The sequence below is a fragment of the Lissotriton vulgaris genome, chromosome 10, assembly GCF_964263255.1.
Source record: "Lissotriton vulgaris chromosome 10, aLisVul1.2, whole genome shotgun sequence".
NCBI lineage: Eukaryota > Metazoa > Chordata > Amphibia > Caudata > Salamandridae > Lissotriton > Lissotriton vulgaris.
This window is the reverse complement of record NC_141698.1, coordinates 712,833,890-712,848,485: the sequence shown is the minus strand read 5'-3', so window position 1 is coordinate 712,848,485 and position 14,596 is coordinate 712,833,890. Positions and strand designations below refer to the sequence as shown.

Sequence of the window (14,596 nt, the reverse complement as noted above, 5' to 3'; positions counted from 1 at the left end):
ACCCAACCACCAGCACCAAGGACGCCTTCAAAAACGCCACCCGCACTCACCACCAACTAATCCGAAAAGCCAAGAAAACAGCATTCAAGGATCGACTTGACAACAACGCTCACAACAGCAAGGAACTTTTCAACATCGTCAAGGAATTTTCCAATCCCTCGGCCAACTCCAACGACATCACCCCCTCTCAAACCCTCTGCGACTCCCTAGCCTCATTTTTCCACAACAAGATTGCAGACATCCACAACAGCTTTGACAACCAACCCGGAAACCAACCCACCCTACCATTTGCTGATCATCTTCCCCCCGTGAACACCCTTAACGACTGGAACCCAATCTCCACTGAGGACACCATCCGCCTAATGAATTCCATCCACTCAGGATCCCCCACAGACCCATGTCCTCACCACATCTTCAACAAAGCAGACTCCGTCATAGCACCGCACCTCCGAGACGTCATCAACTGCTCCTTCAACTCCGCCACCTTCCCGGAAGACTGGAAACACGCTGAACTCACCGCCCTTCTGAAAAAACCCACAGCGGACCCCACCGAACTCAAAAATTACCGCCCCATCTCGCTTCTTCCATTCCCGGCCAAAGTCATCGAGAAAGCTGTTAACAACCAGCTCGCCGCCTTCCTCGAAGCCAACAAATCCCTCGACCCCTCACAATCTGGATTCCGAGCAAAACACAGCACTGAGACCGCCCTCATCGCAGCAACAGACGACATTCGAACTCTACTGGACAATGGAGACACAGTCGCCCTCATCCTCCTTGACCTCTCTGCAGCATTCGACACAGTCTGCCACAGCACCCTTTTACAACGCCTCAGTAACACCGGAATCCAAGGAAAAGCACTTGAATGGATCACCTCGTTCCTCACCGGAAGAACCCAGAGAGTCCGCCTTCCACCATTCAAGTCCGAGGCCTCTGAAGTCATCTGCGGCGTACCACAAGGATCCTCACTCAGTCCCACCCTATTCAACGTATACATGAGCCCCCTCGCGGCCATCGCACGCCAACACAACCTCAACATCATCTCATACGCGGATGAAACTCAACTGATCCTTTCTCTCACCAATGACCCCAGCACCGCCAAAACTAACCTACACGAAGGAATGAAAGAAGTCGCCGAATGGATGAAACAAAGCCGTCTGAAACTGAACTCAGACAAAACAGAAGTCCTCATCCTAGGTACATCCCCCTCTGCATGGGACGACTCCTGGTGGCCGGAAGCCCTCGGAAAAGCACCCATCCCGACAGACCACGCACGGAACCTAGGCGTCATCCTGGATTCTTCACTCTCAATGAACAGACAAGTCAGCGCCGTATCCTCTTCCTGCTTCAACATTCTTCGCATGCTCAGAAAAACATTTCGCTGGATCCCCTCCGAAACAAGGAAAACAGTCACCCACGCTCTGGTCACGAGCCGACTGGACTACGGAAACACCCTCTACGCAGGTACTACCGCAAAACTCCAGAAGAAACTCCAACGAATCCAAAACGCCTCAGCCAGACTCATATTAGACATCCCACGCAACGAACACATCTCTGGTCACCTTAAAGACCTCCACTGGCTACCCGTCAATAAGAGGATCACTTTCCGACTGCTTACCCACGCACACAAATCACTCTACGACATCGGTCCAGAATGCCTCAACTCACGACTGTCCTTCTACACCCCCTCCCGCCAACTACGCTCTTCCAGCCAAGCCCTCGCCACTGTACCTCGCATCAACAAGACCACCATGGGAGGCAGATCCTTTTCATACCTGGCTGCTAAAACATGGAACTCACTCCCCCCCTACCTTCGCCTTACCCAGAACCACCTAGCATTCAGAAAGCAACTTAAAACGTGGATATTTGACAAGTAATCCTCCTCCCCTTCCTAAGCGCCTTGAAACCCTCTGGGTATGTAGTGCGCTATATAAATTCTATGACTTGACTTGACTTGACTTTGATGAATTCAAGTATTTGAAAAAAGATCACCCGGTCATCCCCACCTTCTACCTTCTGCCCAAGGTGCATAAGGATGCCTCATTGCCACCTGGGAGGCCAATTATTTCGGCTATAGACAGTTCCACTGAAAATATCTCTCGTTATATTGACTATTTTTTACAGGAGTGGGTGAAGAAATTGGATTCCTATGTAAAGGACACTACTGAATTTATCTGTAAATTGGCCTCAATAGACTTGAATGATGATTTTCTTCTTATGACTCTGGATGTGACCTCACTTTATAGGTCGATTAAACACTGTGATGGTGTGAAGGCAGTGGAGCATTACCTTGACAAGCGCCCCATAGAATGCATGCAGCACAACAAAATGATTGTTGGTATGCTAAGGCTGTGCTTAGAACAAAACTTTTTTACATTCAACAATCAGATATATCAGCAAATGAGGGGGGTAGCTATGGGGGCCTGCTTCTCTCCCAGCTTCGCATGTTTGCACATGGAGCTGCGGGAGGAGCTGGTCCTCATGGGTCAACATAGAGACGCTATGTGTAACAAGGTGATGCTATACCTCAAATATATAGATGATCTGTTTATGATTTGGAAGGCGTCATCTGAGGAAGCCACTGAATTTGTGAGAGAACTAAATGTCAATAATCTTAACTTACATTTCACCTCACAGTTCCATAAAGAAACTGTAAATTTCTTAGACGTGGAGGTTTACATCAAAGATAACACACTGCAGACAAAACTACATAGAAAATCAACCGCGGGGAACACACTGCTTCATGCAACGAGCCAGCATCCACAACACCTCATCCGTAGTATCCCCTATGGGGAGATGCTGAGGCTGCGGAGAATATGTAGTTCTGATGCTGAATGTGATTTAGCCCAGCAAGCAAGCAAAATAAGATTCCTCAACAGGGGGTACAGTAGTGTAGTAGTAGACGGGTAGATGGGGCAATCAAACGCATTAAGAAAATCTCAAGAGAACAAGCCCTAGTACCCAGAATAAGATCTAACACAATGGGGAGTGACAATGAACAAATACAAGCTAGAGCCATTGTCACTTATAGCAATCAACACTCAGCAATTAGAAAAATCTTCAACAAAAACTGGAACCTGGTCAAGGGGGATCCAGCCATAGGGGGTCTGGTATCTAACAAACCGAACCTCACGTTTCGGAGATCCCCCACCATGGCCAATGCATTGGTAAACAGTAGTCTAGAAACCTCCAAATCTTGGATGGATCACATCACAGGTTTTAAGAAGTGACAAACTTGTAAGGCTTGTCGCCATGGGATAAATAAGACACATATTTCCAGTCCTTTCCTGGAGAAGGCACTTGCCATCAACAAAAGACTCACATGTAAGACCGAATATGTGGTCTATGTTTTGCAATGTCCCTGTGGGCTCCAATATGTGGGCAGTACACGCTTGCCCGCCCACAAGCGTATATTACAACATCTCAGGGCAATATCAGGGAAGGATCAGACCTACCCAGTGGCCAGGCACTTCGAATCTGTGCACAATAGTGACCCCAGTAGTCTTCAATATTTTCTCGTCGATTCCATTCTACCTCTTAAGAGAGGTGGTAACAGGGACGCAAAGTTGCGCCTGTTAGAGACGAGATATATTTTAGAACTTAACAGTAAAAATCCTGGAGGTTTAAACGCCAGTGAGGATATGTACACCTGCCTTTAATTTTCTTTAACCAGCTCCTGTAGTTTATAAGTCAAAAGATAAATATGAAAGAATGAGTTCCTCTGAAGGAAGTTTTTTCGTGATCAGATTCTGTAACCTGCTATAATCTGTAGAATGATTTTAATGTAAGCACTTGCACTTTCACTTAATATTCTTTAAACATCTGCAGTTCCCCAAAGAGGGCATCATATAGGGGTTTCAATGAAATGGGATTTCAGTCTGTGTCTGATACCACCCACATGGGTTGAATGTTCACAACAGTGATTACTTTGATTGGTTCTTAATACGACTACAAATGTTATCATAAGGTCCAGTTATTTTATGTTATTGATATTGCTTTGTACATAGTGTAGATAGTCTACATGTAAATGTAATGTACATATATGAAATTTTTGAATGGTTTTGGGTTTTTAACTAAAATGTAAATATATGAATTTAGTCATATGTATTATAAATGTAATTAGAATTATCCCAGGAATCCATCAATGATTATTTATTAGTCGAACCTTATGGACACTATGCCCTTTACTGTCGTTTCAAACATGAAGTATTATTTCACTGTTCATGCTTGCAATCAAATCAGCTGAACCCATTTTAATATTTGTACTATAAATGCCCTTGTTTGTGTCTATGACACGTCATGTGATCAAGCCTCGTTGGTGGATGCGAAACGCGTCATGGTGGATTGCAGGCTGATAATTTGGCACAAATAAATCACTGAAAACGGCACATATTTGGTGGTTCCGCTCTTTTCGTTATTCGGCGCGAAGCGGCTGTGAATGGCGACTTTCTGGATATATATATATATATGTTTTAACAAATAAAATGTTATACTTTTTTTAACTTAAATTAATTATTTAATAATTTTAAGGTTATTTAAGTATTTTTAAGTATATTTTAGTTATTTATTTTTAAAACATTTTTAATTTTATATTAATTTTAATAAATTCGATATTTTTACAAAGTACATATTTTTAAACAATATTTTTGATTCGATATTTTTCTACTTACCTGTTTGTAGATAGGACTTCGATATTTTTGTAGTCGATATTTTGGAGTCGATATTTTAAATGCCTATATTTTTGTAGTCGATAATATGTTAATGATCCCTCAGGCGATGTCTACAAAAATGTTGCATGTTGTGCCTTTGCAAATAGTCCTGCTGCAGGTTTATTTTTCTGCCTATGCAACATTCTGAAGCAGAAGAAGGGGGTAAAGTGTTGAGAGGATGAAGGGAGCATGAGAAGTGGGCCATATGCATTGATGAAGTCAACAGTTAAAATACAGTTCAAAAACCTTTATTTCGGTCGCTAGGACCATAAAAGAATATACATATAAAAGAACTGGCATTAAGTATAGAACATATCATGATACATAGACATCCATTCCAAAGGAGTTAGGTTGCCAAGGAAAAGAGTGGGCTTAGTAATTCTAACAGACAGTACAATGTTATTAGGACAAGGGGAGGAACATATACACAATTCGTAACCAGTAATGTCAATTTTCAAGTCAAGTCCTGTTCTTTAACTGAGCATGCACACATTGGGTAGCAGCAATATTTCCCTATTAAATACTTAAAGCTAAAAATGTTTATCTATGTACAGTAAAAAACATTAAAGTATTAAAATAGCTGCATCCCGTTAGCCAATAATAAGATAAGCATACGCTGGGCATTTTTATTAGGACTGTAAACTGAGTTTAGTTTGTTTTTCCTTTTCTTAAGAAAACCCACCTCCTGTGCCACATTTCGTTTAGGAATCGGGAAACAGCAAAAACAATGGGCTTGGAGGTGTCATACTTTAAAATTCTAAAAGCCTCCCTGCATTGCACAAACCCCAAATTTTTACAAAGTTGTATTAGCAAGCACCGTCTCGCTGCCAGATATCCAGGGCAGAAAAATAGAACATATAGTTCGTCTCCTCCGGGTTGTTACACGCAGGGCATCCTTGCTCGGGGAGCCCATCCCATTTTGCAGTAAAAACCCGAAGGGGTAAGGTGCTGTATCTAAACTGCAGATATAACTTCCTAGCTGCCTGGGGTAAAATATCGTCCAGAAGGGGTTCTAATTTGTAACCCTCCTTTAAGGTAAGAAACTGCATTGTTAGGGCACCTATTTTCGAGTTTTTGTTTGTATTTCCTCAAGTGTTACAGTTCGATAAATTCTCAGAAGTGCAGCACACGAAAACAGAGTACTGGTTTCCGTTGGATTACTTCAGAGGGTTGGTTTGCCTATCCTTATACATTGCTGTTTGATATGCGCAAACCAAGGAACTTTGTTCAGTACCCCCGGGTGAGATAATAACTCTTTAGTTTCTTCTTGATATGCTGTCAATTCTGGGGTCACCCAGAGCCTGCGTCAAAAAGTTAGAGGTCTTAGAGCTACCTCATCTTTGATCGGGCCTATGCCTAGATCTAACCGTAAAGGGATTAACGGGGTACTAGTTGGAAGCCCCAGGATTTGTCTAAGGAAACTGTTCTCCACAGTTGTTAGTAATGCAGAAGAACAGTGACCCCAGAGTTCCGCTCTGTATAGCGTAGCTCCCCTCGCTTGCGCCCTATAGATCTCAATAGCTGGACCAATGGGTTTAATTGTTGACTCCCTTACCATTTTAGCTATGCCCCCGTGATCTGCGCTAGCCTAAGCTTAGCTTTGGCTATTTTGCGCTTCCACTCCATGTCTTCTGTTAGGGTGACACCCAGATAATCGAACAGAGAGACCCTTTCTAATATTGTTCCATTTAAATGGGGGTTAGGACATGTTTTGTTAGGCGGATTGACTATCATAAACTTAGTTTTGTTAGTGTTAATGACCAGACCCCTGCTGTTGCAGAATCATTCAAAACAATCCATTATCCTATGTATACCCATCGGCGATTTAGACAACAAAAGGGTATTGTCAGCAAACATCAGAGCTGGTACCTTTGAGTTCGCTAACTGAGGGGCATCATTGTCCTCAACCTCCGTAAGATGTTCAATAAGTGCGTTGACAAAGAGGCAGAACAGGGTCGGTGCGAGCACACAACCCTGTCTCACCCCTCTGCCAACTGGGAGCCTGTTGGTTAGCTCTCCCCCCTACCACATCTTACTTGGGCATAAGTGGCCTCATGCAACTTAATAAGCAGGTTGAGTAAATATGTAGGAATCCCTAGTTCCCTTACGACCCCCCCAGAGTTTGGTTCTCGGGACCAAATCGAAAGCCGGCTTCAGGTCCACAAAGATTAAATAGAGGCTGCCACCCTCTATTGATACCGTTTTCCAACTGATAAGCTGAAATCTATATATTTGGTCCATGGTGGAGGTGTTTTTCCTGAACCCGGCTTGGTATTGACTGATGATGTCATTCTCTTCTAGCCAGCCCTGAATCCGATCAAATAGAACCCGTGCAAAAAGTTTTTGCGAGACATCGATCAAACTGATCAGTCTATAGTTTACAGGGAGAAGAGAGGAGCCCTTTTTGAAAACTGGGGCAATTTCAGCCCCCGCCCAAGTGTCAGGGATAGGCATGCCATTCAAAATGGTGTTGAACAACACCCACCGGTAGGGACCCCAGACAGTTGGTTCGTCCCGGAACAAGTCCCCTGGCACCTTGTTTAGACCAGGTGCTTTTCCTACTGGTAACCTTTCGATGGCGGATATGGCCTCTTGTAAGGTTATCCCCTCAACATCAGAGGCAGCCTGTCTGGGGACTAAAAATACAGAATGCCGAGTACTACACAGTTCTACACAATGCTATTACAACATGGGGACATTCTTTACACCATGTCTATTTATGAGCTCATGAAAAGAGCACAAGGCTTTTAACACATTACACATGTTTAAAACGTTAGAATATGAAATTGAAAATTCACAGGTACACTTTAGATGTAGATACCAATGTCTCGACAACACATTTTTGTGACCATCGATGGCAATATCACAAAGCCATCATTACATTCTGTATTTGGCATACCTATTAATGGTCATCAATTAAAAAAAAGAAGTTCATGGTCCAGTTTAAAAGAAGTGAAAGCACTCGAAGGGAGGGTTGCAGGGGATATCACTATAGGCTAACATAAATAATTAATCTGGGAGGCAGGAAGAAACTGCCAGATAAGTTTAACTCTAAAGGAGACAACACGCTACACAATAATTTCTAGAGGCCCACAGTGTTGGCAGAAAAATGGCACTGGTCAGAGACGAGTTAAGGATCAGAAAGACTTTTGATAATTTCTCTAAAAAAGAACTACTTCTGGGTTGAAAGCCAAACAAATCTCAACAATGTTCTATCATCTTGTCACTGGCACAGGATCCATTAGTTCATGTAAATCTAAGTGATTACGTAGTAGAGAAATCTCATCTAAAACTCATACTAATCTTATAAAAAGTGCAGCCTGTATAAAACCCATTGAGGGGACACCACAGTTTTGGAGGAGTCTATTTGCTAGCGTAGTTCAGAACCTGGAGATCAGGGTGCAGCACTGGCGGCTGATTTAGAACAATTCCTCGTTAGAGGAAGACTGCAAGTTTAATTTGATAAGAACCATTAGGATGCATATATTTATTTTTCATAAAAGGCCCAATCTAGACAATCAACAAAGTTATATACAAATTAGAACATGGTTAAGGCACTTATTAGTGGCATATGGGAACAGGTATACACACAAGTCGTTTTTTTTACGACAATCAAAACAATACTGCAGATTGCAACTCACTTACATTATAAGAGTTGATAATCAGATTAATCACATCGCTGGAATTTGATGAGAGCGTTCCCACGGCAGATTTTGGAATACGATTTTTCAACTCCTTCAAAAACACAAAGAGTTATCATTTGAAAGGGAGATTACCAAATGGTGCAATAATATTAAAATAATGCTCAATAATTATTTAAAAATACCGCCCTAAGTCAGTCACTAAGGAAGAATTTAGATTTCCAAAGAACACGAGTAACAAGGTGAAGGGTTTTGAGCTTTTGAAATAAAAATAAGGCATGCACAATCCACACAATTTACAGGATCAATAAACTTACCTGCAAAAGACCATTTTTAGATGGCATTGAGGATGATAATAATATGCAACAACTGCAGAAACTACATACCAATGTAAAGAATTTGGCATATTGTGCCCGGTTCCGGAGTTTACCTTTAGTGCTTATTCTTAGAGAATCATGTATAAAACACCAGGGCGTTATTTTGCATTCCTGTATATATGTTGTTAGTTCTGTAATCAATGATATCACTGGTGTTGTCATATGTGATGTTATCTCAGGACGTGGTAGGTACAGGTTGGATAAGTTGCTTACCGTCGGTAATGCCTTATCTAGCAGAGACTATCTAGCCATATATTTCTTACTTAAGAATTATCCCCAGGTGTCAGACTGGATCTAGGAAATTTTTGTGAGCAGTACCCCTGCGTGTCGGTTGGAAGCGATGGTCAGCTCCAAGTGGTGTCGTCCATGCCGGAAGTGATGTGCGCGGTGCCTATATAGATGCCACCCCAGATGTCAGTTACATTTAGAGACTTTCCATGCCAGGAGAGCGGAGCCACTCAGAACACTGACGACTGATGTAAAAAACCTAAGCACCTGAAAAGGGAAAGCCCTGTCCATAGAAATCAGTTTGCTGAGTGGGGAGAATAGGTGGATCGGAAAGGCATCTGCAGCTAGATAAGAGTCTCTACCAGATAAGGAGTTACTAAAGGTAGGTAAATTGTCCATCTGATAGAGACTTCTAGCTGCACACTCCTTACCTTAAAATAGATACCCAAGTTATACCTCCCCGGAGGTGGCTCTGCAAAACAATGTTACACCAAAAAGTCCTGCAGGACTGAACAGGCAAAGGGCCTGTTCCGACGGACCAGAATGTCCGGGCAGTAGTCTTTTGTGAATGTGAAGGAAGCCCACATTGCTGCCTGGCAGATGTCCAGGACCGGGACTCCGCACGCTAATGCATGGCTGCAGCCTTGGCTCTGGTGAAATGAGCACGCAAACCCTCAGGGGGTTGCTTTTTGATCAAGGCATATATGTTTTTAATGCAGAGCACAGTCCATCGGGAGATGGTCCGCTTCTGCACAGCCTCTCCCTTTTTTGTTCCGACATACCCGATGAAGAGTTGGTCATCCACTTGAAACTCATTCTCGCAGTCAAGGTAGAACAACAACGCTTTTTTGTGTCCAGTCAGTGAAGCTCCTCTACCTTAGAGGGATGTTGCGGAGCACAAATCAGAGGCAGTGATGGACTTGCCTACATGAAAGATAGTGTTGACTTTTGGCAGAAAGGAAGATCTAGTTCATAGCTTGTCTGGGAAGATATTCAGGTATGGAGGCTTGGATGAGAAAGCCTGAAGTTCACTGGCCGTCTGGGCAGATTTTATTGCCACCAGGAAGGCCGTATTGATGGTAAGGAGCCAGAGAGGACAGTTGTGCAAGGCCTCAAAGGGAGCACACATCAGAAATGTCAAGATGAGATTAAAGTCCCACTGAGGCATGATAAAGGTAGAAGGTGCAAACATGTTGCAAATTGCAAACCTTCAAGAGCATATGTATTAGGATTTGAAGAGGGATGGCTGGTCAGGCAAACACAAAAAGGCTGAATTCGTAGAAAGATAACCCTTTCAGGTGCCCACAGCAGAGCCCTTCGGGGCAAGGGAAAGAATAAAAATGAAGAACCTGGGGAAATGTAGCGGAAAGGGGGCCAACCTGCTTTTCTGCACACCAAGTACATAACGTGCCCCAATGGCATGTGCATACCGTTTTGGTGGAGGGACAACCGGCTGCCATAACAACATCACAGACTTCAGGCGGAAGGTCAAAGGCTGTCAACTGTCATTGCTAAAACTCCACTCAAGAAGGCAGAGTGTTGACAGGCTCAATTGGAGAACCCTACCCTGTTCCTGCAACAGAAAATTTTCCCGAAAGGGCCGCCGGATTGGAGGTCCGATGGCCATGCTCAACAGCTTGGGATACCAAACTCTCCAAGCCCAGTCCAGAGCCACAAGGATGGCTTAGGCCCAGTCATTCTTGATCTTCTTGAGACCACTGTGCATGAGGGGTATGGGCAGAAAGGTATGCAGGAGGCTTGAGCTCCACTGGGGATGAAAAGTGTCGCTGAGAAGATCTGCCTTGGAAACTCTAGCGCACAGAATAGCTGACATTGCATGTTCTTGGCAGTGGTGAACACCTCTTACCAAGGCTCTCCCCACTGCTGAAAGAGACCTTGCACCACCTCTGGATGGAGATGCCATTCGTGATCTACTAAGCATCTTTGGCTGAGTTTGTACGCCCTGGGTTCAGATTGCCCGCCAGGTGTTGAACCATCAGGGAAATGCCCTGCTGTTCCAGCCATGTCCAGAGATACAGGGGCTCTTGACAGAGGTTCCACAACCACACCACACTTCGCACTGTTTGCTGCAGTACCACATGGCGGTAGTGTTGTCTGTGAACACTTGCATTAGCCTGTTGATGTAGAGTAGAAAGGCTTTAAAAGCCAGTTAGACTGTTCGGCGCTCCAGAAGGTTGATGTGGAGAACAGATTCTGGATCCCCACCTCTCTCAGATGGCTACCCCAGCCCAGCAGTGGTGCATCTGTCGCTACTGTCAGATCTGGTGGGGAAGCAAGAGTGGTCTGTTGCTGACCCACTTGGTGTTCGTTAACCACCACTGCAGATCTTGTGTAGTTCACTCTGATATCTGGACCATATCAGAGAGATTTCCCTGATACTGTTCCCACTGTAACTTCAGTTCCCTCTGCGGAGCCCGCATATGCTAGCGGGCACATGTCACAACCAGCATGCAGCAATCAATGAGGCCCAGCAGCCTCAGAGTCAGTCTCTCCGAAATGCAGGTTAGGGGCTGAAACATTGGTATCATAGCTTGAATATTTTGGACTCACTGTTTGGGAGGATAGGCCCGAAACTGCAGTGTATAGAACACCTCAGATGAAAGGGAGCGTTTGAGAGGAAGCCAGGCGTGACCTTGGAATGTTGATATTGAACCCCAGCGAATGCAGGAGGTTCGCCTTAGTTGGAGGTGGGGGACAACAGCCTTGAGTGAGCCCACCTTCAACAGTCAGTTGTCAAGATGGGGGAAGACGGGCACCACTGATCTCCGAAGATGAACTGCAACCACCGCCATCAACTTGGTGAACACCCAAGGGGAGCTGGTGAGGCCAAAATGCTTGTGGCCTACAGTGAACCACAGGTAACACCTGTGGGCAGGAAGGACGGGTATGTGGAAATAAGCGTCCTGCAAGTCCAACTTTACCATGCAGTCTCCCAAATCCAGGGCAGACAAGACTTAAGTGAGCATGAGCATTTTTAACTTTTCCTTCTTGAGGAAGAAACTGAGAGGGTGCAGGTCTAGGATTTGACGGAGGAGAGAAAGATGGTCCTCCGTCAGCCTGTCTCAAGCAGGTGGCCTGGGTCGAGGAGTAGTCTCGAAGGAGAGGGAGTAGCCCCTCTAGACAATCTTCAAACCCCCTTGGTCGGATGTGATAGACCGCCATACGGCAGGTGATGGTGGATCCTGCCGCCGACTGGGTGCCCATGATGATTAGGGGGCAGACTGTAAGGGCTTGGAGGCTGCTGCTGCCAGGGGGTGGTGGAATGGCCTGACCGCTGGCTGCCGACGCACTAGGTCTGTGGGTACTACGTCCTCAGCCACACAGAGGCTGTGAAGGTTGCTTGCCATGGTGGCTGGGTGGATATGGATGTGGCTGGAAGCCTCCTCCGCGGGCACAAAAGGAGACAGATGTGGGGTGACAAAGGTCCATGGAAAGGCCTACGGACCTGGCTGAAATCCTGCTGCTCTTCAAGCGCTCCAACGCTAAATCCACCTTGTCTCCGAAGAGATTGAAGCCATCAAAGAGCATGTCCATGAGCAACGCTTGGACATGCCCGAAAAAGCAAGTCATTCTCAACAAGGCATGGTGCTGTAAGGCCACTATCGAAGACTGCTCTACCAGTGAATCGGTGGTATCCAGTTCACAATGTATAGTGAACTTCGCAGCATCTCTCCCGTCCGCAACAACCTGGGAGAGGATGGCCCGGGCCTCATGCTGGACTGGCAGCTTCACCTGTGTAACTGTCCCCACAGAGCATGGTAGGAGCAGCCCAAAAGGCAGCGGGTGTTCACCAACTGCAGTGCCAGGCTGGTGGAAGAAAACATTTTCTCCCCTGTGGCGTCTAGCCTTTTGGACTCCCTATCCAGGAGTGCGGATGCGAAAGCGCCATGTGGTGTGGAGAAAATGAAGGCACAGCCTGTACTAAAGCAGTGGAGTGGGACGCCTTTAAGCTGGTGATACGGGGGCTCTGTATTAGTAAGCACGTGGGAGTACGGAAGGTATTACTGCGGGATGTAGAAGAGGCGGAACGGAAGTTGAGGGCAGCGGAACAAGCCAGGCCGGACCAGCCGGAATTGCAAGCGGACGTGGTGGAGGCGAAGGAGGCAGTTGCAAAGGAAACAGAAAGATTACAATGCTTTGATTATAAGGCGTATGTCATGAAAGCTCATGCCGAAGGGGATAAGGCAGGAACACTATTATGGAGTCAGAAACGCGGGATGGTAGCGTCATATACACTCAGCGTGAGATTCTGGCGCGATTCTTCGATTATTATGAGACACTATATGAAAGCGCCTTGGTAGCAGCACAGACGGAAATCGAAGCCTATCTGGAGAGTGTACAACTTCTGCAGCTGGAAGAGGAGCAGGCGGACTCCTTAGGCCAGGGCATTACCCTTGAAGAAATCAGGAGGGTGATTAAACATATGGCTCGAAATAAGACTCCAGTGGTGGACGGCCTGCCCATAGAATTCTACGCGTGTTATGTAGATAAGCTAGCCCCACGGTTGTTAGAAGTTTATAGGGTAGCACAGGAGTTGGGTTGCCTTCCTTTGTCCATGAGGGAGGCGCTAATTATCCCTTTATTGAAACCAGGGCGAGAGGGTACAGATATGACGTCCTACAGGCCGTTGTCAATGCTGACCACGGATTATAAGATCCTGAGTCGGATATTGGCGACCCGTCTCCTGCAGCATATGACAACATTAATACATGAATATCAGGCTGGGTTTATCCCGACTAGGAACACGTCTACGAATATACAACGATTGCTGAGGATTATGGGGGATTATCAACTGGGCTTACATATGCCCACGATTTTATCAGTGAACATAGAAAAAGCCTTTATAGTCTGGAATGGCCGTACCTTTACAAAACATTGGGACAGTTTGGTTTGGGCGATGCGTTCGTGGGATGGACTAGGATGTTATATTCTTCTGCGGTGGCGAGAGTGTGAGTGGGGGCATTGATTTCGACCCAATATCAAGTAGCACGTGGAACGAGACAAGGTTGCTCACTGTCTCCGCTGTTATTTGCTCTCGCAATAGAACCTTTGGCTGCTAGAGCTGGATTGGGACAGAGTTTTGAGGGTTTACGATTTAGAGAGGTACCGCAGTACATATCACTGTATGCGGATGACCTACTCATGTTTTTGACGAACACAGAGGGAGAATTGCAGGGAGCAGCAGACTTGTTATCGAACTTTGTCGACATTTTGGGACTGAAGGTGAATTGGAATAAGACGTGCTTGTTCCCAGCGAGACTGGGTGGGTTACTACCTGTGCTTTCTTAGGACTTGGGCTGGGAGCTGACGTGCCTGACCTACCTGGGGGTCCGTATTTATCATGAAGCAATGGTTATGGTGGAGGGGAAACATAGGAAGATGTGTGAGGGCTTTGAAGGGTAGCATGGCATTTTGGTCAACGCTTCTATTGTCTGTGATGGGACGGAATGCATTTCTAAAGAAGGTAGCCCTACCCTGGCTGCTTTGTTTTTTTAGGACATTGCCTGTTTGGGTACCACCCTCTGTGTTTAAACTACTGAAATCCATGATTGTGGGGTTCCTTTGGGAAACTGGAAGGCGGAGAGTAGCTCTAGCGACATTGATGAGGCCGAAAGTTGAGAGA

At 45.4% G+C, this 14,596-nt stretch overlaps 1 protein-coding gene across 4 annotated transcripts in view; it reads right to left on the bottom strand.

The window, feature by feature from the left end:
• Nucleotides 1-14,596, bottom strand: part of LOC147688704 (integrin beta-1-like) — a 337,537-nt gene that overhangs the window by 160,634 nt on the left and 162,307 nt on the right. For all 4 annotated transcript variants that reach the window (XM_086941546.1, XM_086941547.1, XM_086941545.1 and 1 more), the window contains exon 9: nt 8,352-8,441. In XM_086941546.1, coding sequence (XP_086797672.1) covers nt 8,352-8,441 — 90 coding nt within the window. The remainder of the gene's footprint in view (nt 1-8,351; nt 8,442-14,596) is intronic.